The 20,573-nt window shown below is 43.7% G+C and overlaps 2 protein-coding genes across 3 annotated transcripts; both read left to right on the plus strand.

Moving 5' to 3' along the window:
- Positions 1-2,171: 2,171 nt before the first annotated feature.
- Positions 2,172-10,378, plus strand: sele (selectin E). 2 transcript variants are annotated; one of them, XM_031785453.1, is made up of 13 exons: positions 2,172-2,301; positions 2,426-2,495; positions 2,598-3,089; positions 3,208-3,399; positions 3,677-3,868; positions 4,065-4,241; positions 5,304-5,495; positions 5,664-5,840; positions 7,149-7,340; positions 7,537-7,713; positions 8,942-9,121; positions 9,384-9,497; positions 9,667-10,378. In XM_031785453.1, the coding sequence occupies exons 1-13, from the start codon at positions 2,299-2,301 to the stop codon at positions 9,747-9,749; spliced, it is 2,241 nt and encodes a 746-aa protein (XP_031641313.1). In that variant the 5' UTR covers positions 2,172-2,298; the 3' UTR covers positions 9,750-10,378. The 2 variants fall into 2 exon arrangements, with proteins under 2 accessions (XP_031641313.1, XP_031641314.1); XM_031785454.1 differs by lacking the exons at positions 4,065-4,241; positions 5,304-5,495.
- Positions 10,379-16,272: 5,894 nt separating this feature from the next.
- Positions 16,273-20,537, plus strand: LOC109883437 (L-selectin). Its single transcript, XM_020475476.2, has 7 exons — positions 16,273-16,544; positions 16,679-17,141; positions 17,259-17,366; positions 17,574-17,795; positions 18,315-18,401; positions 19,787-19,808; positions 20,304-20,537. The coding sequence occupies exons 1-7, from the start codon at positions 16,542-16,544 to the stop codon at positions 20,350-20,352; spliced, it is 954 nt and encodes a 317-aa protein (XP_020331065.1). The 5' UTR covers positions 16,273-16,541; the 3' UTR covers positions 20,353-20,537.
- The last annotated feature ends 36 nt before the right edge of the window (positions 20,538-20,573 follow it).

A 20,573-nucleotide genomic window follows, 5' to 3' on the forward strand; every position in this document is an offset into this window, starting at 1 on the left:
CCTCATTCTTATTTCATAATAACAACCATATTTGCAGCATAACATAGATTTTTTGGTATGGTTAAGTCCATGCTTCCACATCTCCCTTTTCTGGTTAAACATCTACAGGGCTTCTAAATTAAATAGCTTTGAAGATATCAACATCCTGCCCTTTTCCTCTGCATTTACAGTGTACACCAACCTTTAAAATAACCGTTATGACTACTAAAAATGTCACTGAAGTTACCAAGCAACACTGTGTATGATTACATTATTAAGTGGATTTATACTCAAACATATGATAAACTGTTGGAAAGTGATTATTTATCCTCCTGTTATTGCTCATAACTGAGTCATACTAATTAGAATCCATTAGGGATATCAAACCTTTATCAGACGCCATCTTGAAATCTCTGTTTCCTCACCGGCAGTATTTATGTTTGGACCTCAGGAATGGGGGAATTTCTAGGGGTCAACAAAAGAGTTCTGCTGTGGATGATGTTCAGAGTGTAAGTGAGTCCAGTCAGGAAGGATGTGAGCCATGGTAGTCAGTGCAGGCAGCCAACGGGCGCCTATAGTGTTGTTTCCCATCACACAGACAGACAACTTGTCTGTCTCTGTCACGTTTTATCAAGGTGGGTGGAATCAGGGCAGAGAGCAGGTTTCAGTGATTCAAACAGTTTATTATCCTGGATCAAAATAGACCGGATAATAAAACACAAGTGCTACACCAAATGACACGAATACAAAAACAATAAACCAATGACCGTGAAGCTACAAAATGAGACCTGTGCTGAACACAAGCCACTAACATAGACAATCACCCACAAACAAACAGTGCAACCCAGACAACTAATGACACCTGCCTCTGATTGAGAACCATACTAGGCCGAAACATAGAAATACCCAAATCATAGAAAATCAAACATAGACTGCCCACCCAACTCACGCCCTGACCATACTAAATAAATACAAAACAAAGGAAATAAAGGTCAGAATGTAACAGTCTCCCTGGATCCTCATGACAACTTTATTTTTTATTTATTTTACCCCCCTTTTTCTCCCCAATTTCGTGGTATCCAATTGTTAGTAATTACTATCTTGTCTTATCGCTACAACTCCCGTACGGGCTCAGGAGAGACGAAGGTCGAAAGCAATGCGTCCTCGAAACACAACCCAACCAAGCCGCATTGCTTCTTAACACAGAGCGCCTCAAACTCGGCAGCCAGCCGCACCAATGTGCGCACTGCGCCCGGCCCGCCACAGGAGTCGCTGGTGCACGATGAGGCAAGGATGTCCCTACCGGCCAAACCCTTCCTATCCCTGCGACACCCGGGAGGCCCTCCTCATGACAACTTGTCTGTCTCCCAGTATCCTCATGACAACTTGTCTGTCTCCCTGTATTCTCATGACAACCTGTCTGTCTCCCTGTATCTTCATGACAACCTGTCTGTCTCCCTGTATCCTCATGACAACCTGTCTGTCTCCCTGTATCCTCATGACAACCTGTCTGTCTCCCTGTATCCTCATGACAACTTGTCTGTCTCCCTGTATCCTCTTGACAACCTGTCTGTCTTCCTGTATCCTCATGACAACCTGTCTGTCTGCCTGTATCATCATGACAACCTGTCTTTCTCCCTGTATCCTCTCAAGCTGTGCATATCCTTTAATAAAAATGCAGAAACACAGTAGTGGGTTAGTCAAATTCTACACTGTTATAACAACACCTAATTCAATGAAATGCACTTGAAATAGAGGTTGACTTGACATAGTACATTTGTCAACTGTTAGCTTACAATATTATGACTAGTTAATAGATTATGCACCCCATTATTCATGACAACAAATGCTTGATGTGGTGTTAGCCAGACATTTCAAAGGAGTGAAAGAAACATTTCAACACCAGCTCAGTATCTGTGAGTCTCTGCCCAGGGCAGAGGCTGTTGTTAATGACTGCTTCCTCAATCTCTGTTTCCTGTTGCAGCCGGGCTTTGGGCTTTGGGCTCTGGGCTCTGGCACCTACTCAGAGACGTTCTTATCTGTCTGACCGACACAATAGGATAGAGTCCAGATATCTAAAAGAGGGAGGGGGAGAGAGGGAGAAAGTTTCCAAGTTGGAAATTCCAGAGTAGCTGATTCACGCCCAGGCAGTGTCATAACGATGAATTCCGGTCTTTGGCCGTTGTTGAAGTGTGGGTTGGTATATATATATGTATGCACAGAGTACCAGAGAGCAGTATCATTTCATCCACTGGATCAGACTAGAAACATATCCTTTGGAGATTTACCTGCAAAAGAGCATCACATTTTAATCTTACAATGGTAAGTACTGTTGAGAGAATTGGTTTATGCCTTAAAATTAAGATGCACCAGTTCATTTATATACATTTCAGACAGCCAATGCATTTATCAGTCTGTAAGGTATGGCTTGATGTTGTCTCCACAGGACTTCTGCTCTGCATCACAGCAAACCAGAAGCCTCAGCTCATGGATCACCCTCTTCCTCCTGTACTCAAGTAAGAAACACATTTCAATAGATCTATGCATTTCTAAAATCCCACTCATGTAAAGTCATTCATGTACTGTATGTCAATATTGACCTTTTTGTCATTCCTCAGTTGTCACCATGTGCACTAGAGTAGAGGGCTGGTCCTACCATCACTCCAACAAAACTATGAACTGGGACACTGCTAGAAAGTGGTGCACGGAGCACTACACTGACATGGTGGCCATCCAGAACCGTGAAGAGATCTCCCACCTTAACAGCATCCTGCCCAGGCAGACCAACTATTACTGGATAGGGATCCGTAAGGTGGACGACGTGTGGACCTGGGTGGGGACCAATAAGACCCTGACTAAAGAGGCAGAGAACTGGGCAGACGGGGAACCCAACAACGGGGGGAACAACGAGGACTGTGTGGAGATGTACATCAAGAGAGAGAAGGACACAGGGAAGTGGAACGACGAGTCTTGTATGAAGAAGAAGACGGCTCTGTGCTTCACAGCCTCGTGTCAGAGCGACTCATGTTACCATGGAGAGTGTGTAGAGACCATCAACAGCCACCGCTGTAAATGCTCTGAGGGCTTCTACGGAGAGCAGTGTGAACACGGTAAGCAAGCCCAGGATGATATAGTCCAAATATCTAATACAGGCAGTATGAAGCCAACTGTTATCACACTCAATGTTCTCTTCATTGTACCTCTTTGCCTGTTTTCCTTTGTTGCCAGTTGTTGAATGTAAGATGGAGGGGGTCACGGTCCCTGCTAAAGCCAGTGTCAGTTGCTCTCACCCCAATGGGAATTTCTCCTTTGACTCGACGTGTCAGTATTCCTGTGAAGAGGGGTACCGGCTGAGCAGCTCCGGGCCTGTGAGATGCACAGCCTCAGAATCATGGTCAGAACAACCTCCCACCTGTGAATGTAAGTATATCCTATAAGTATATATACTTTATAAGTATATACTTATAAACCTTATAAATAAGGTGTTCTGGACAGACTAATAAGAGAATAAAATAAGCTACAATTTGTCATAAACCTTTGATTTGTACTTTCTTTGAATTACTTCAGTGTCTTGCTATCGGTCTTTATACCAGTATGACAGCTTAGACCTCCTGTATTTCAGTTGTTGTGTATCTTGAGGAATGTCTTCATCGTGGCACATTTAGTCAGTTATTGCGATCTGCCCTCTCCTCCCCAGTGGTCTTATGCAGTGAGCTGTATGAACCTGGGAAGGGTTCCATGGCCTGCTCCCATCCCCTGGGCTCCTTCAGCTACCTGTCCACCTGTACCTTTACCTGTGAGGAGGGCTATGAGAGGCTGGCCTCCAGCTCTGCTACCCTGCAGTGTGGTGCCTCGGGACAGTGGAACGACTCACAGCCGCAGTGTATTGGTGTGTACAGGTTCTGGATATCTGTAAACGTAGCCCACATAACATGTTACATCAACTGTAGTTGCTATAAATATATGAATGACACAGGACATTTTCCATTCAGAAATATCTAGGAGGGCAAATAGAGTTTTGTAATTGTGTGACAGTAGAATTGTCTCTGGACCCAGACTGACCACTGCACCACTCTGTCTTGCAGCTGTAAGCTGCCCTACCCTCCAGCAGCCACAGGATGGCGCTATCAGCTGTGGAGAAGACTTCACCTATGGAAGCAGCTGTAACTTTAGCTGCTCTGAGGGTTATCTCCTCAAGGGGGCGATCACGCTGACCTGTACATCAGCTGCTGAGTGGAGTGAGGAGATACCACACTGTGAAGGTAAGGACAAACTTTTTTGCATCTTTAAACTAGACCTGATTTAAACCATTGTCTACATTGACAATAATTTTTAAATCAATTTAAACCAATGTATTTATTGACAAGATAGACTTCTGACCACTCTAACAATTAAAAAACATGTCCTCAAAGACGGAAGTCAGGCAGGAGATGGCGAGAACAGGTGGGACCATTCTAGCCAATGAGAGGGCAGATATGCGTGTGAACAACAGACCATAGAAACAGATTGAGGACTCATCTCTGTATATCAATCAAATGTATTTATAAAGCACTTCTTACATCAGCTGATGTCACAAAGTGCTTTACAGAAACCCAGCCATAAACCCCAAACAGCAAGCAATGCAGGTGTAGAAGCACGGTGGCTAGGAAAAACTCCCTAGAAAGGCCAAAACCTAGGAAGAAACCTAGAGAGGAACCAGGCTATGAGGGGTGGCCAGTCCTCGTCTGGCTGTGCTGGGTGGAGATTATAACAGAACATGGCCAAGATGTTCAAATGTTCATAGATGACCAACAGGGTCAAATAATAATAATTACAGAGGTTATCGAGGGTTCAACAGGTCAGCACCTCAGGAGTAAATGACAGTTGGCTTTTCATAGCCGATCATTTAGAGTTTCTCCACCGCTCCTGCTGTCTCTAGAAAGTTGAAAACAGCAGGTCTGGGACAGGTAGCGCGTCCGGTGAACAGGTCAGGGTTCCATAGACGCAGGCGGAACAGTTGAAACAGGAGCAGCAACACGGCCAGCTGGACTGGGGACAGCAAGGAGTCATCAGGCCAGGTAGTCCTGAGGCATGGTCCTAGGGCTCAGATCCTCTGAGAAAGAAAGAAAGAAAGAGAATTAGAGAGAGCATACTAAAATTCACACAGGACACCGGATAAGACAGGAGAACTACTCCAGATATAACAGATTGACCCTAGCCCCCCGACACATAAACTACTGCATACTGGAGGCTGAGTCAGGAGGGGAGCTATATGTGCCATTATAGAGTCTGTGACAGCATTGAAACATTTAGTCAGTTATTACGATCTGCCCTCTCCTCCCCAGTGGTCTTATGCAGTGAGCTGTATGAACCTGGGAAGGGTTCCATGGCCTGCTCCCATCCCCTGGGCTCCTTCAGCTACCTGTCCACCTGTACCTTTACCTGTGAGGAGGGCTATGAGAGGCTGGCCTCCAGCTCTGCTACCCTGCAGTGTGGAGCCTCGGGACAGTGGAACGACTCACAGCCGCAGTGTAATGGTGTGTATAGGTTCTGGATATCTGTAAACGTAGTTGCTATAAATATATGAATGACACAGGACATTTTCCATTCAGAAATATCTAGGAGGGCAAATAGAGTTTTGTAATTGTATGACAGTAGAATTGTCTCTGGACCCAGACTGACCACTGCACCACTCTGTCTTGCAGCTGTAAGCTGCCCTACCCTCCAGCAGCCACAGGATGGCGCTATCAGCTGTGGAGAAGACTTCACCTATGGAAGCAGCTGTAACTTTAGCTGCTCTGAGGGTTATCTCCTCAAGGGGGCGATCACGCTGACCTGCACATCAGCTGCTGAGTGGAGTGAGGAGATACCACACTGTGAAGGTAAGGACAAACTTTTTTGCATCTTTAAAATAGACCTGATTTTAACCATTGTCTATATTGACAAGAGTTTTTAAACCAATGTATTTATTGACAAGATAGACATATGACCACTCTAACAATGGAAAAACATGTCCTCAAAGATGGAAGTCAGGCAGGAGATGGCGAGAACAGGTGGGACCATTCTAGCCAATGAGAGGGCAGAGATGACTGTGAACAACAGACCATAGAAATATATGTATTTTATTTTATTGCATTTAACCGTTATTTAACTTGGCAAGTCAGTTAAGAACAAATTCTTATTTAAAATGACGAGCTACCAAAAGGCAAAAGGCCTCCTGTGGGGACCGTGGCTGGGATTAAAAAAACAAATCAATTCAATAAAAATATAGGACATTACACGCATCTTCACATCACGACAAGAGAGACACCACAACACTACGTAAAGAGAGACCTAAGACAACAACACAGCAAGGCAGCAACATATGACAACACAGCATGGTACAGTAGCAACACAATATAACAATATGGTAGCAACACAACATGGCAGCAGCACAACATGGTAGCAACAACATGGCAGCAGCACAACATGGTAGCAGTACAGAACAGGGTACAAACACTCTTAGGCACAGACAACAGCACAAAGGGCAAGAAGGTAGAGACAACAATACATCACACAAAGCAGCCACAACTGTCAGTAAGAGTGTCCATGATTGAGTCTTTGAATTAAGAGATTGGGATAAAACTGTTCAGTTTGAGTGTTTGTTGCAGCTCGTTCCACTCGCTAGCTGCAGCAAACTGATAAGACGAGCGACTCAGGGATGTGTGTGCTTTGGGGACCTTTGACAGAATGTGACTGGCAGAACGGGTGTTGTATGTGGAGGATGAGGGCTGCAGTAGATTTCTCAGATAGGGGGGAGTGAGGCCTAAGATGGTTTTATAAATAAGCATCAACCAGTGTGTCTTGTGACGGGTACACAGAGATGACCAGTTTACAAAGGAGTATAGAGTGCAGTGATGTGTCCTATAAGGAGCATTGGTGGCAAATCTGATGGCCGAATGGTAAAGAACATCTAGCCGTTCAAGAGCACCCTTACCTGCCGATCAATAAATTACATCTCCGTAATTTAGCATGGGTAGGATGGTCATCTGAATCAGGGTTAGTTTGGCAGCTGGGGTGAAAGAGGAGTGATTACAATAGAGGAAACCAAGCCTAGATAGAGGAATCATCTCTGAATCTCTGCCATTATAGAGTCTGTGACAGCATTGAAACATTTAGTCATGTATTGCGATCTGCCCTCTCCTCCCCAGTGGTCTTATGCAGTGAGCTGTATGAACCTGGGAAGGGTTCCATGGCCTGCTCCCATCCCCTGGGCTCCTTCAGCTACCTGTCCACCTGTACCTTTACCTGTGAGGAGGGCTATGAGAGGCTGGCCTCCAGCTCTGATACCCTGCAGTGTGGAGCCTCGGGACAGTGGAACGACTCACAGTCGCAGTGTATTGGTGTGTACAGGTTCTGGATATCTGTAAACGTAGCCCCCATAACATGTTACATCAACTGTAGTTGCTATAAATATATGAATGACACAGGACATTTTCCATTCAGAAATATCTAGGAGGGCAAATAGAGTTTTGTAATTGTGTGACAGTAGAATTGTCTCTGGACCCAGACTGACCACTGCACCACTCTGTCTTGCAGCTGTAAGCTGCCCTACCCTCCAGCAGCCACAGGATGGCGCTATCAGCTGTGGAGAAGACTTCACCTATGGAAGCAGCTGTAACTTTAGCTGCTCTGAGGGTTATCTCCTCAAGGGGGCGATCACGCTGACCTGCACATCAGCTGCTGAGTGGAGTGAGGAGATACCACACTGTGAAGGTAAGGACAAACTTTTTTGCATCTTTAAAATAGACCTGATTTTAACCATTGTCTATATTGACAAGAGTTTTTAAATCAATTTAAACCAATGTCTATATTGACAAGAGTTTTTAAACTCTTAATTAACAAGACCACTCTAACAATGGAAAAACATGTCCAATATTAAAAGTTGCTGAAATGCCACGTGCGTCCACTCATATCAGTGCATTCGTAAAACAACATGTATTTATTTAACTTGGCAAGTCAGATAAGAACAATTTCTTATTTACAATGACGGCCTACCCCAGACAACGCTGGGCCAATTGTGTCCCGCCCAATGGGATTCCCAATTACAGCCGGATGAGATGCAGCCTGGATACAAACCAGGGACTGCAGTGATGCCTCTTCCAATGAGATGCAGTGCATTAGACCGCTGCCCCACTCGGGAGCCCCAAACTACCAAGGCCATGAACATAACCATTACGAAACTTCTATTCAATCAAATAAGTCTCACGTAGCAAGTTAACAATGACATTTTGTTGTTGACCAAATCCATCTCATTGACCTTCATACTAAAATGCCACACTTCATGGGCTTATTTTTATCGACAGATTTTGGGCTGAGTAAAACCTCTCACTTCGAATATTCTTCTCTGTTTAAACTCAGTCAATTTACACACGATACTAAAACAGTATAGACTGAGTTTAAATGGAGAGAAAGTGGTGAAGTGAGAGGTTTTACTCAGCCCGAGTGTACAAAATCTTTAGAACACCTGCTCTTTCCACGACAAAGACTGACCAGGTGAATCCAGGTGAAAGCTATGATCACTTATTGATGTCACTTGTTAAATCAACTTCAATCAGTGTAGACGAAGGGGAGGAGACAGGTTAAATAAGGATTTTTAAGCCTTAAGACAATTGGATTGTATCTGTGTGCCATTCAGAGGGTTAATGTGCAAGACAAAATATTTAAGTGCCTTTGAATGGGGTATGGTAGTGGGTGCCAGGCGCACCGGTTTGAATGTTTGAACGACAAACATATATATATTAATATACCTTTTAGCAGACGCTTTAATCCAAAGTGAGTTGCAGTCATGCGGGCATCCATTTGACCTATTGGTCTTATCTCCTTATGGATGTCTGCCACACACTTGAGCTCTCCAACGACAATCATTTTCATTATTTCATCCACAATTGTTTGTTACCTTTTGTGGTATTTTAATATACTAACCACTGTGTCCTTCTCTCAGCTGTCCAGTGCCCCTCTCCTGTGGTTCCTCTGGGGGGTCAGGTCAGCTGTGAGGCCCCCTCACATCCCTGGGGCTCTGTCTGCAACTTCAGCTGTGATGAGGGTTACGATCACCAGGGGGCCCCAAACATGCAGTGTTCACAGTCAGGGGAGTGGAGCGCTGAAACACCTACCTGCACAGGTATGTTATAACCTCTGTTACTCTCTCTGTGAGACACAATCAAACTGAATATTCTGTGAGACACAACCAAATTGAAATTCTGTGAGACGACCAACTTGGATTTTTGCTGATCATCAGGACAATGTATGTTTATGTAGAGGTTATAAAGGCTTTATGAATGCATCATGAATGCATATCCTACATAAATGGGCTCAGTGATGTGACCAATCAGTTGATTCAGATTGTTTGACTGTTTTCCTCTGTTGTTTCTTGTTTCCTCCAGCCACACCTGAGCCTCCATTGAACCCTACTATCCTAGGACTGGTTGCAGGGGGCGCTGTGTCATTATCTGGCCTGTCTCTGGCTGCATGGCTCCTCAAACGAATCAGACAGAAAGGTAAAAACAGAAGAAGTCCCTTATCTTCTACACTCACAGTCATTGGCTAGGAATTAGAAAGTTATAAGAAATTCTAAGATATCTCTGTTTCTTAACACAGATTTGATTCAGAATGGCTTTTTCTTACTTGACAATTCTCATCAATATGCTCTTCATTGCTTCCTTCCAGCTAACAAGTTTGATCTGAACAGCACCTCAGACATTGAGGAACCTTTACAGACCTACAGGAACAGCATTGACAGCCTGATATAGAGACCAACAACAATAACAGCAGGAACAACAGCAGGAATAACAGCAGGAACAACAGTCGGAACAACAGCAGGAACAACAGCAGGAACAACAGCAGGAACAACAGCAGGAACAACAGCAGGAACAACAGCAGGAACAGCAGCAGGAACAACAGTCGGAACAGGCTGGCTCTGTTTTCAAAGAAGATCTGCTGGTCACACCTGGATCACAGTTCCTCAGTATTGTAATGTAGTAGATTAGATAGCCTTGAATCGTCTGACTGGGAGAGAGGTGCTACGTTGAGTATACAGAATCATCTGTTCTCATGATGGTCCTACAGAAAATGTATTTTTTCTCCCTAAGGGAGTTTTGTATTGAACAAATTGTTCACCACTGGCTGGTATATGACCACAAGTGGACACATTTCTTATGATACTGATTTTGACAGCTATTTTATACAAACTACAGAAAGTTGTATATAATATTCCACCGTATAATTAATATAATTTTATGATTTTACAAAACTGTGAAATCAATGCCTTTCAGTATTTAAGATATATTTATTTTGAAACCACAGTCTGTGTGTTACAGAATTCAATTTGATGTTGAAAAAGTGTCTTTTTAAATATAATAAATGTTTCAAACATTGTCAATAATGTTCTTATTTTTTCCATTATTTTCTGTCCAATGCTTTTTATAATAGCTGTAAATAAATAGTCCGTGGCTATCTGAGTTCAAATGTACCAACAGAGAGCAACATTACTTCAAATACACCAGTAGAATAAGAATAGGTAGAGTGGTACGAAAGGATCCAAGAGGGCTTCGCTAAGCCCCACCCCCCTTGGTTACTTTAGCAACGTCTGACATTTTCACAGGAAGCCCAAATCCCCTTTCAACCACTGGCAAAATCTCATCAGAATGATCTCAATATGTGTTTCTAATAAACAATCAAATTAACACAGACTACCCCTTACAAATCAGGAAACTCTTTGGTATTTTGCATCAGACTGTCATTACAATTGCTTCACAGAAACCTGATAAAATGATGTTTGTAGTGTAACTAGCCACTAAATGGCTCTGAATTCACCTTCAGCATACAGTCAAAGCTATAACCACACAGAGCACATGATGAAGATAGGCAGACACTGCTTCTCCTATAGAAATCCCTGATAAACTCATAGGAGATGTCATGGCAATAGTGGCTGGCTAAGCTCATATGTAGAAACACATCATTGGGTCTAACGGTCTTCTCACCAGTGGTGGAACAAGTTTTCTTCATACTTGAGTAAAAATAAACATACCTTACTTAATAGGAAATGACTCAAGTAAAAGTGAAAGTCACTGAGTAAAATACTTGTAAAAGTCTAACAGTATTTGGTTTGAAATATATTTAAGTATTAAAAATACATGTAATTGCTAAAATATACTAAAATACAAGTAAAATCTAAAGTAAAAGTACAAATATAAATGATTTCAAATTCATTAAATTAAGCAAAGCAGACAAACACATTTTCTTATTTACAGATAGCCAGGGGCCCAATCCAACACTCAGACATCCTTTACAGATAGCCAGGGGCCCAATCCAACACTCAGACATCCTTTACAGATAGCCAGGGGCCCAATCCAACACTCAGACATCCTTTACAGATAGCCAGGGGCCCAATCCAACACTCAGACATCCTTTACAGATAGCCAGGGGCCCAATCCAACACTCAGACATCCTTTACAGATAGCCAGGGGCCCAATCCAACACTCAGACATCCTTTACAGATAGCCAGGGGCCCAATCCAACACTCAGACATCCTTTACAGATAGCCAGGGGCCCAATCCAACACTCAGACATCCTTTACAGATAGCCAGGGGCCCAATCCAACACTCAGACATCCTTTACAGATAGCCAGGGGCCCAATCCAACACTCAGACATCCTTTACAGATAACCAGGGGCCCAATCCAACACTCACACATCCTTTACAAAGGAAGTATGTGCTTAGTGAGTCCACCAGATCAGAGGCAGTAGGGACGACCAGGGATGTTCTCTGTTTAGTGAATCCACCAGATCAGTGTCAATAGGGATGACCAGGGATGTTCTCTTGATAAGTGTGTGAATTGGACCATTATCCTGTCCTGCTAAGCATTCAAAATGTAACGAGTACTTTTGTGTGCCAGGGAAAATGTAAGGAGTAAAAAGTACATCATTTTCTTGATTTACATTCTTTATTTAACCAGGCATGTCAGCTATGAACAAATTCTTATTTACGATGACGGCCTACCCCGCGCCAAACCTGGACGACACTGGGCCAATTGTGCGCCGCCCTACAGGACTCCCAATCACGTCCGGATGTGATGCAGTCTGGATGTATTCACAAAGCATCTCAGAGTAGAAGTGCTGATCTAGAATCAGTTTAACTTTTAAACAATGACTAAGATGGACCGGTGGGACCTGATACTAGATCAGCACTCCTGCTCTGAGATACTTTGTGGATACGAGAGGGAGGGGGTCACCTATCAACACTGCAACACAATGGTACGCTCCATGCTGTCAGCACAGACGCTTGTTCCTGTCTGGTGGGAGACTGACTCGGGTCTTTAGAGGGGTTGTGTCTGGGTCATTTCCAAATGCGTTACCATGACCTCATGACCTCAGTCCCTTATATATATACAGTATATTTTTTTTTAAATAAAAAACTTTATTGCAGACCACTTTAGACAGCAGGTATTTGATGGGGTCATATCTGCCACTGTGAATCCCCACTTTATTGCAGACCACTTTAGACAGCAGGTATTTGATGGGGGTCATATCTGCCACTGTGAATCCTCACTTTATTGCAGACCACTTTAGACAGCAGGTATTTGATGGGGTCATATCTGCCACTGTGAATCCCCACTTTATTGCAGACCACTTTAGACAGCAGGTATTTGATGGGGTCATATCTGCCACTGTGAATCCCCACTTTATTGCAGACCACTTTAGACAGCAGGTATTTGATGGGGTCATATCTGCCACTGTGAATCCCCACTTTATTGCAGACCACTTTAGACAGCAGGTATTTGATGGGGTCATATCTGCCACTGTGAATCCCCACTTTATTGCAAACCACTTTAGACAGCAGGTATTTGATGGGGGTCATATCTGCCACTGTGAATCCCCACTTTATTGCAGACCACTTTAGACAGCAGGTATTTGATGGGGTCATATCTGCCACTGTGAATCCCCACTTTATTGCAGACCACTTTAGACAGCAGGTATTTGATGGGGTCCTATCTGCCACTGTGAATCCCCACTTTATTGCAGACCACTTTAGACAGCAGGTATTTGATGGGGTCCTATCTGCCACTGTGAATCCCCACTTTATTGCAGACCACTTTAGACAGCAGGTATTTGATGGGGTCATATCTGCCACTGTGAAACCCGACTTTATTGCAGACCACTTTAGACAGCAGGTATTTGATGGGGGTCATATCTGCCACTGTGAAACCCCACTTTATTGCAGACCACTTTAGACTGCAGGTATTTGATGGGGGTCATATCTGCCACTGTGAATCCCCACTTTATTGCAGACCACTTTAGACAGCAGGTATTTGATGGGGTCATATCCCCCACTGTGAAACCCCACTTCAGTGGAGACCAGGACCATTGTGTTCCTCCCTGAACTTTTGCTAACCTCTCTGTCAGCATGTGGTGATCCGTCATTCGGGGCAAGTTTTTAGGAACAAAAAAACCAGGGTTTGCATGTTTTGCATGTTATTTTGGCATTAATAGGTGTCACATATAAGTTTGCAAACAATGTAAAAAATAATGTATATCATTGAGTTAATAAAGCTGCATACAAACATGGTGGCCAAAGCAGCTTCAAAATGCAGGTGTTTCAGCCTAGCGCAATGCTTTCTGTGGTGGTGGTGGTGGGGCAAACCAGCAGAAAATATGGAGTGTTGTTCCATGATTGGCTCTGTGTTCTGTCACTCATGGAGACACTATGTCACCGCCAAGTCTAAGGGTAGAGCTAGAAAAATGTTGCCCTTTGGGTGCTGCCATAGAGTTACATTAGAAGTGCCCATTCAATGGCGACAGATAAAATGACGTCAAATCACGTTATATCTACAGGCAGCTTTGATTGGACTGATCTTGTCAACATTATACTTTCAAAATCTTAGCTAGCAAGTTAGCAGTTATCATCATGAATCAAGTTGACAATCAACTAGCAAATCATTTTTAATCTTTGTCATATGAAGAGAAATAATGAAGAGACATTATAGATAAAACGTATCGGTGCTCATCGGCCATTGGACATTACACAACAAGTTGGAAATCGCAAATTTAACAATGAATGGTTTGAACGGAATGACTGACAGTGGCTAACTGCAAGCATTGCAAAGCCATCACTAGCCTGCTATTCATTGGAGTCTAGGATGAAGAGGCTCTTTTCCAAGTTTAAAATCATAAACATTCAACATTGTCCATGCTGTCAACGAAGCATGATTTGTGCTTGCGCTCAAAACAACTGTTAACTCAGAACTGCGAAAACTTTGACTTCAGTGAGTTCAAGACAACTTGGGAAGTCGGGAATAAACGAGCTCCAACCGGGAAAGGGAAAATAAGTTTTGAACTGTCATCCGTCTCGGAATTGTAAATCCGGCCTCTTTATAGAGCTACGACGTCATCATATCTCGACCTTGTCCCCCCCCCCCCCACCCCCCAAGTTCCCAGTTGTTTTGAAAGCAACATAAATCCAGAGAATGCCAGACTTTGATGACAAAATTTGCCCCTGAAGGACCGCTGCGTCACCTTCCTGTTGAAGTGAACACAGCACAACAAGGTGAGTCCAAAAAGGTGTTGTATGCTGCTGCATAAATGATGTAATATGCCAGGGAGATATGTATACGGTAGCTAAGAAAGTAGCCCATGTGTAGCCCATGTGTCTCACCCTAATAATTTATTTACCCCTATATTTGCTGTTCTGACTTGGTGGTGACCATGTAGCCTATAACCTGTTTTAGAGAAATGAAAACATTGAATATTGTAAGAGCTTTCATTGTCTGTGTCACGTTCTGACCTTAGTTCCTTTCTTTTGTCTTTGTTTATATGGTCAGGGCATGAGTTGGGGTGGGCAGTCTATGTTTGTTTTTCTATGTTTGGTTTCTGTGTTCGGCCTAGTATGGTTCTCAATCAGAGGCAGGTGTCGTTAGTTGTCTCTGATTGAGAATCATACTTAGGTAGCCTTTTTCCACCTGTGTTTTCGTGGGTGTTTGTCCTCCGTGTCAGTGTTTGTCGCCACACGGGACTGTTTCGTTGATGCATGTTTATTATTTTGTTCCAGTGTTCAGTTGTGTTTTTGAATAAATCAATATGGACACTTACCACGCTGAGTTTTGGTCCGATCCTTGCTACTCCTCCTCAGATGAAGAGGAGGAAATCTGTTACAGTCTGCTTATATACACCTTTATTTATCCTACGGTTCTGACTTGGTGTACATGGAGACTACTTTAAGAATGGCCCATGTTCTGAATTGTGTCGTTGTACATTTCGAAAGTGCTAAACAAATAGCTATATTGACTACTTCCGTCCTAGCTCGCTCATTAATGTCTTAAAGAGATTGCCTCATCCACTTGTCGTTCCCTTATGACATAGTTTGTACATCTCAATTGTCATTAGAAACCACATTTGTTTAAGCAAGTCAGCCATAAAAGCTGTTTCTTTAAAAAGCAGTAAATGAGGCTGAATAAACTGTTTCGCTGCCAGACAATGTTCACTGGTAGCCAGGTGTAGCAGTGGTAAGATTTTGGGACTGCAGTTGGGACAATTTTATATAGGCCGTAACAGTTTGTGGGCACCATTTGTCACCGTTATAGTGCAAGAAATGTTTTGTTTTGAAACAGATCTCATCTTTAGCTAACCTCTCTGTCAGCCTCGTGAGGGGACAGAAACAGATCTCATCTTTGGCTAACCTCTCTGTCAGCCTCGTGAGGGGACAGAAACAGATCTCATCTTTAGCTAACCTCTCTGTCAGCCTCGTGAGGGGACAGAAACAGATCTCATCTTTGGCTAACCTCTCTGTCAGCCTCGTGAGGGGACAGAAACAGATCTCATCTTTAGCTAACCTCTCTGTCAGCCTCGTGAGGGGACAGAAACAGATCTCATCTTTGGCTAACCTCTCTGTCAGCCTCGTGAGGGGACAGAAACAGATCTCATCTTTGGCTAACCTCTCTGTCAGCCTCGTGAGGGGACAGAAACAGATCTCATCTTTAGCTAACCTCTCTGTCAGCCTCGTGAGGGGACAGAAACAGATCTCATCTTTGGCTAACCTCTCTGTCAGCCTCGTGAGGGGACAGAAACAGATCTCATCTTTAGCTAACCTCTCTGTCAGCCTCGTGAGGGGACAGAAACAGATCTCATCTTTAGCTAACCTCTCTGTCAGCCTCATGAGGGGACAGAAACAGATCTCATCTTTAGCTAACCTCTCTGTCAGCCTCGTGAGGGGACAGAAACAGATCTCATCTTTCATTTCCTGAAACTGGGGCAAGTAAAACTTGCACTTCCCAGAATGTTTTACTGTTACTAACAGTCATTATTCAGTCAGTCATGAATCATACCCCATTCACTGTAATGTAGAATAAACATTTAGTGAATGATCAAGCATCCGGGTATTCTACGTTAATTTGGGAATCAATGGTAAAATGACTCCATGTGATACATTGAATGCAGATTGGAATCCATATAGGAGGCTTTGTCAAATTGTTCTGAAAGCCAAACTGAGCTCCATTCCAAACCCAGGTTAGCCCAACACCACATTCTGAGTGCCAGAGAAGGAGACCGACACATGGTAAGTATGAGATGGGAGCTCTCCTTTGGTCTCTCTTATAATTGGCCGTCCTTATCATTCACTGTTGTATTGTAGATAGAATTATGTCTCGATAACCCCAGTGTGTAATTCTTACTGTTTATGGACAAACACAGGCAGTCCATGGACCCTTCTTCAGACAGCCACAGGTAGTAACAATGATGTGGATGCTTATCGTAGTCCTAGGTATGTGTGGAGGACATGCCACGGGCTGGACATATCATGCCTCCACAAATACCATGAACTGGACCATGGCAAGAGAGTGGTGTTGGATTAACAACCACACAGACATGGTAGTCATCCAAAACCAGGAAGAGAATAATTACCTCCTCACCATCTTGCCTGATAGAACTGGGTCTCCGTATTACTGGATCGGAATCAAGAAGATCAATGGAAACTGGACATGGGTCGGAACCAACGGAACGTGGGTTGGGAATTCTTCCTGGGCACCCAACGAACCCAATAACAAACTGGGTGAGGAGTGTGTTGAGATGTACGTCAACAAAGGGAACAGCGAGAATAACGGGAAGTGGAACGATGATATGTGCTCAAATCTCAAATACTCGCTATGCTACAGAGGTGAGGGACTCAACCATTGTTTTTTTAGTTTTTCTTTTAAAGGCCACCAGTAAATAGTTTGATGAAAGCTGTGTTGAGATTGTGACATATATTACATGATGTATATTTATATCACAGACCAATGCAACCAAACATCATGCATGGGACAAGGGAGATGTTTGGAGACCATCAACAATTTTACCTGTGTGTGTGAACCTGGGTTTGAGGGACACGTTTGCCAAACAGGTGAGGGGGAATCTGGTGCTGCTAATGCTGCTGTTCACACCATGTCACACCTCTCCTTTAACCTATGACCTTTTCTAATGAGGGTCGCTATGGCTACAACATCTGCTTCCTCAATTTCCTGAGTGGTACTTCATTTACACATCAGGCATTATGACAGGTCCCTACTGTACCCCACTGTTGTGCTGAAACCTTTCTTTGCCCCTAAAGCTAAGGGATGTGACCCCTTATGTCTACCTGATGGGTTTGTGAACTGCTCTGCTGTCAACTTTACTGTCAACTCTACATGCCGGTTGAGCTGTGAGAAGGGGAACCTACTGCTGGGATCCCCAGAAGTCAGCTGTGGCACGGACAGGGTCTGGACTGCAGTCTGGGGCGATGACATCTGGAGCAGGATCTGGGTCTGGAGCGGACAAAGGCCAGTTTGTGCAAGTAATTAAATCCCCTGATACCATCATGTACTACAGGTTACAGAACAACTTTATGGTGCCAGGCCAGGCTAGTTTATGGTGCCAGGCCAGGCTAGTTTATGGTGCCAGGCCAGGCTAGTTTATGGTGCCAGGCCAGGCTAGTGTTTCAGAGGAAGTGAGGCTGCTGATGGAAATGAGCTCAATCTTGTGCAACTCATCACTTCTCAGAATACTGAGACCTTTTTTGTTGCTGTACATTGGACCCTGTCCAAATAAAGTAACTCAATAATACAAGTCAAGGCAGGCTGTTTGGAGTTTGATATTACTGTATATACTGCATATATACTGTAGCAAAAGGTGGGAGGGGGGGGCATCTATCAACACTGCAACACAATGGTACGCTCCATGCTGTCAGCACAGACGCTTGTTCCTGTCTGGTGGGAGACTGGAGACTGGAGACTGACTCAGGTCTTTAGAGGGGTTGTGTCTGGGTCATTTCCATGTTGGACTGTAGCTGCTGGTTGACTGTGTGTTTCCTCAGGTTATCAGCATGTCCTAATGGCTGTAGCTGCTGGTTGGATGCTCTCAATGTCCTGCTGCATCTGCTGTTGTTTCAATCACAGAAAAAGTAAGTTCCAGTTGTTTATAAAAAAACATGATAAAAAAAAAAAAAAAAAAGTATATTTTTTTTACCCGCTTTTTCTCCCCAATTGTTAGTCTTGTCTCATCACTACAACTCCCGTACGGGCTCGGGAGAGACAAAGGTCAAAGGCCATGCGTCCTCCAAAACACAACCCAACCCAAGCTCTGCTTCTTTAACACAGCGTGCATACCACCCGGAAGCCAGCCGCACCAATGTGTCAGAGGAAACACCGTGCACCTAGCGACCTGGTCAGCGTGCACCGCAACGCAACGCTACAGGGGTTGCTAGTGCACAATGAGACAAGGATATCCCTACAGGCCAAACCCTCCCTATCCCGGACTTAATGACTATATATATTTAGGAGTAGTAACGCCAATGATGATAACACCAATGAGACATTTTTAGATAAATGAGGATTTTCTGAGATGGCCATCAATTATTTTCTTTATTCTTTACAATTCTTTACCAAAGTGATATCATTAATCACTTTGCTCACAATGTTATTTCCCTTCATCTAAATTGACTAACACCTTTGATTTAGAAACACCTAATTGTCATCTTACATTTCGTTTGTCATTTAACAAACACTCACAATAGTGCAATGCATATATTTTCATACAGGTCCCTCTTGGGAATCAAACCCACAACCCTGGTGTTGTAAGCACCATACTCTACCAACTGTGTCACACAGAATCAATGGAACTTTCAAATTGATGACATACTTAAAAGGGTGTGATTAAGATAATAATGTTGCTTAATATAGACCCCCCCCCCCTCCCCATGATAACAGTTTGCCACTGGAGAGAATGCTCAGTGTCCTTGTATATCTTTGTAAATCAGTGATTTTTCAAGGTGGAAACACCAGTGACACAAACCAGAGGGAACACATTATAATAGTGTAAAAAATATATCATATTTAAATAGCGTTTTTTGTTTTTATTGATCTATGAAATATATTAGATAGACATAGATCTAAACCCCCAGAACAGGTTTCGTTGTCTCATCGCGCTGTAGCAACTCCTTGTGGTGGGCCGGGCGCCTGCAAGTTGACTTCGGGCCGCCAGCTGGACTGTGTTTCCTCCGACACATTGGTGTAGCTGGATTCTGGGTTAAGTGAGCAGTGTGTCAAGAAGCAATGCGGCTTGGGTTGTGTTTCGGAGGAGGCGTGGCCCCTGACCTTTGCCTCTCCCGAGTTCGTAGGGGAGTTGCAGCGATGGGACAAGACTGTAATTAGCAATTGGATATCATGAAATTGGGTAGAAAAAGGGTAAGAGTATTTTTTTAAACTGTTTTTACATGGTGCCAAAGCCAAGGGACAACATTTCAAGCAATTCAAGATTTTTTTTCTTCTCTTTTGATCTTTCCGTTAGAAAAGAAGCATGCTCAACTAAGGTAAGAGATGCTGGCTTCTCACCCAGGCCATGTGCTAGCTTCTCACCCAGACCATGTGCTAGCTTCTCACCCAGGCCATGTGCTGGCTTCTCACTCAGACCATGTGCTGGTTTCTCACTCAGACCATGTGCTGGCTTCTCACTCAGACCATGTGCTGGCTTCTCACCCAGGCCATGTGATGGCTTCTCACCCAGACCATGTGCTGGCTTCTCACCCAGGCCATGTGATGGCTTCTCACCCATGCCATGTGCTGGCTTCTCACCCAGACCATCTGCTGGCTTCTCACTCAGACCATGTGCTGGCTTCTCACTCAGACCATGTGCTGGTTTCTCACTCAGACCATGTGCTGGCTTCTCACTCAGACCATGTGCTGGCTTCTCACTTAGACCATGTGCTGGCTTCTCACTCAGACCATGTGCTGGCTTCTCACTTAGACCATGTGCTGGTATGTTGTTGTTTTTGATTGATATCTTGACTTTTACTCTTATCCTGAAGGGAACCAGATGAGGGTGTGACGTCATCCAACGAGACAGGGGACAACTGATGGACCTCTGAGACTTCATACATTATGTCAATCTACCTATTATTTCAACATACTGTGTGGATTAGTCCACATCAAACATAGGATGTTGTAAATCGTTAGAATTATGTTACTGTATGTTATGTGAATTCTACAAGTTCAACAGCTTTGTGTAAGAAAAGTAAATAAAACTATTTTAGCTCACTTGATTTTGGGGTTCAGAGTATATATATGGGGTAAATCAG

The sequence above is a fragment of the Oncorhynchus kisutch genome, linkage group LG13 (genome assembly GCF_002021735.2).
Source record: "Oncorhynchus kisutch isolate 150728-3 linkage group LG13, Okis_V2, whole genome shotgun sequence".
In the NCBI taxonomy this organism is placed as follows: Eukaryota; Metazoa; Chordata; class Actinopteri; order Salmoniformes; family Salmonidae; genus Oncorhynchus; species Oncorhynchus kisutch.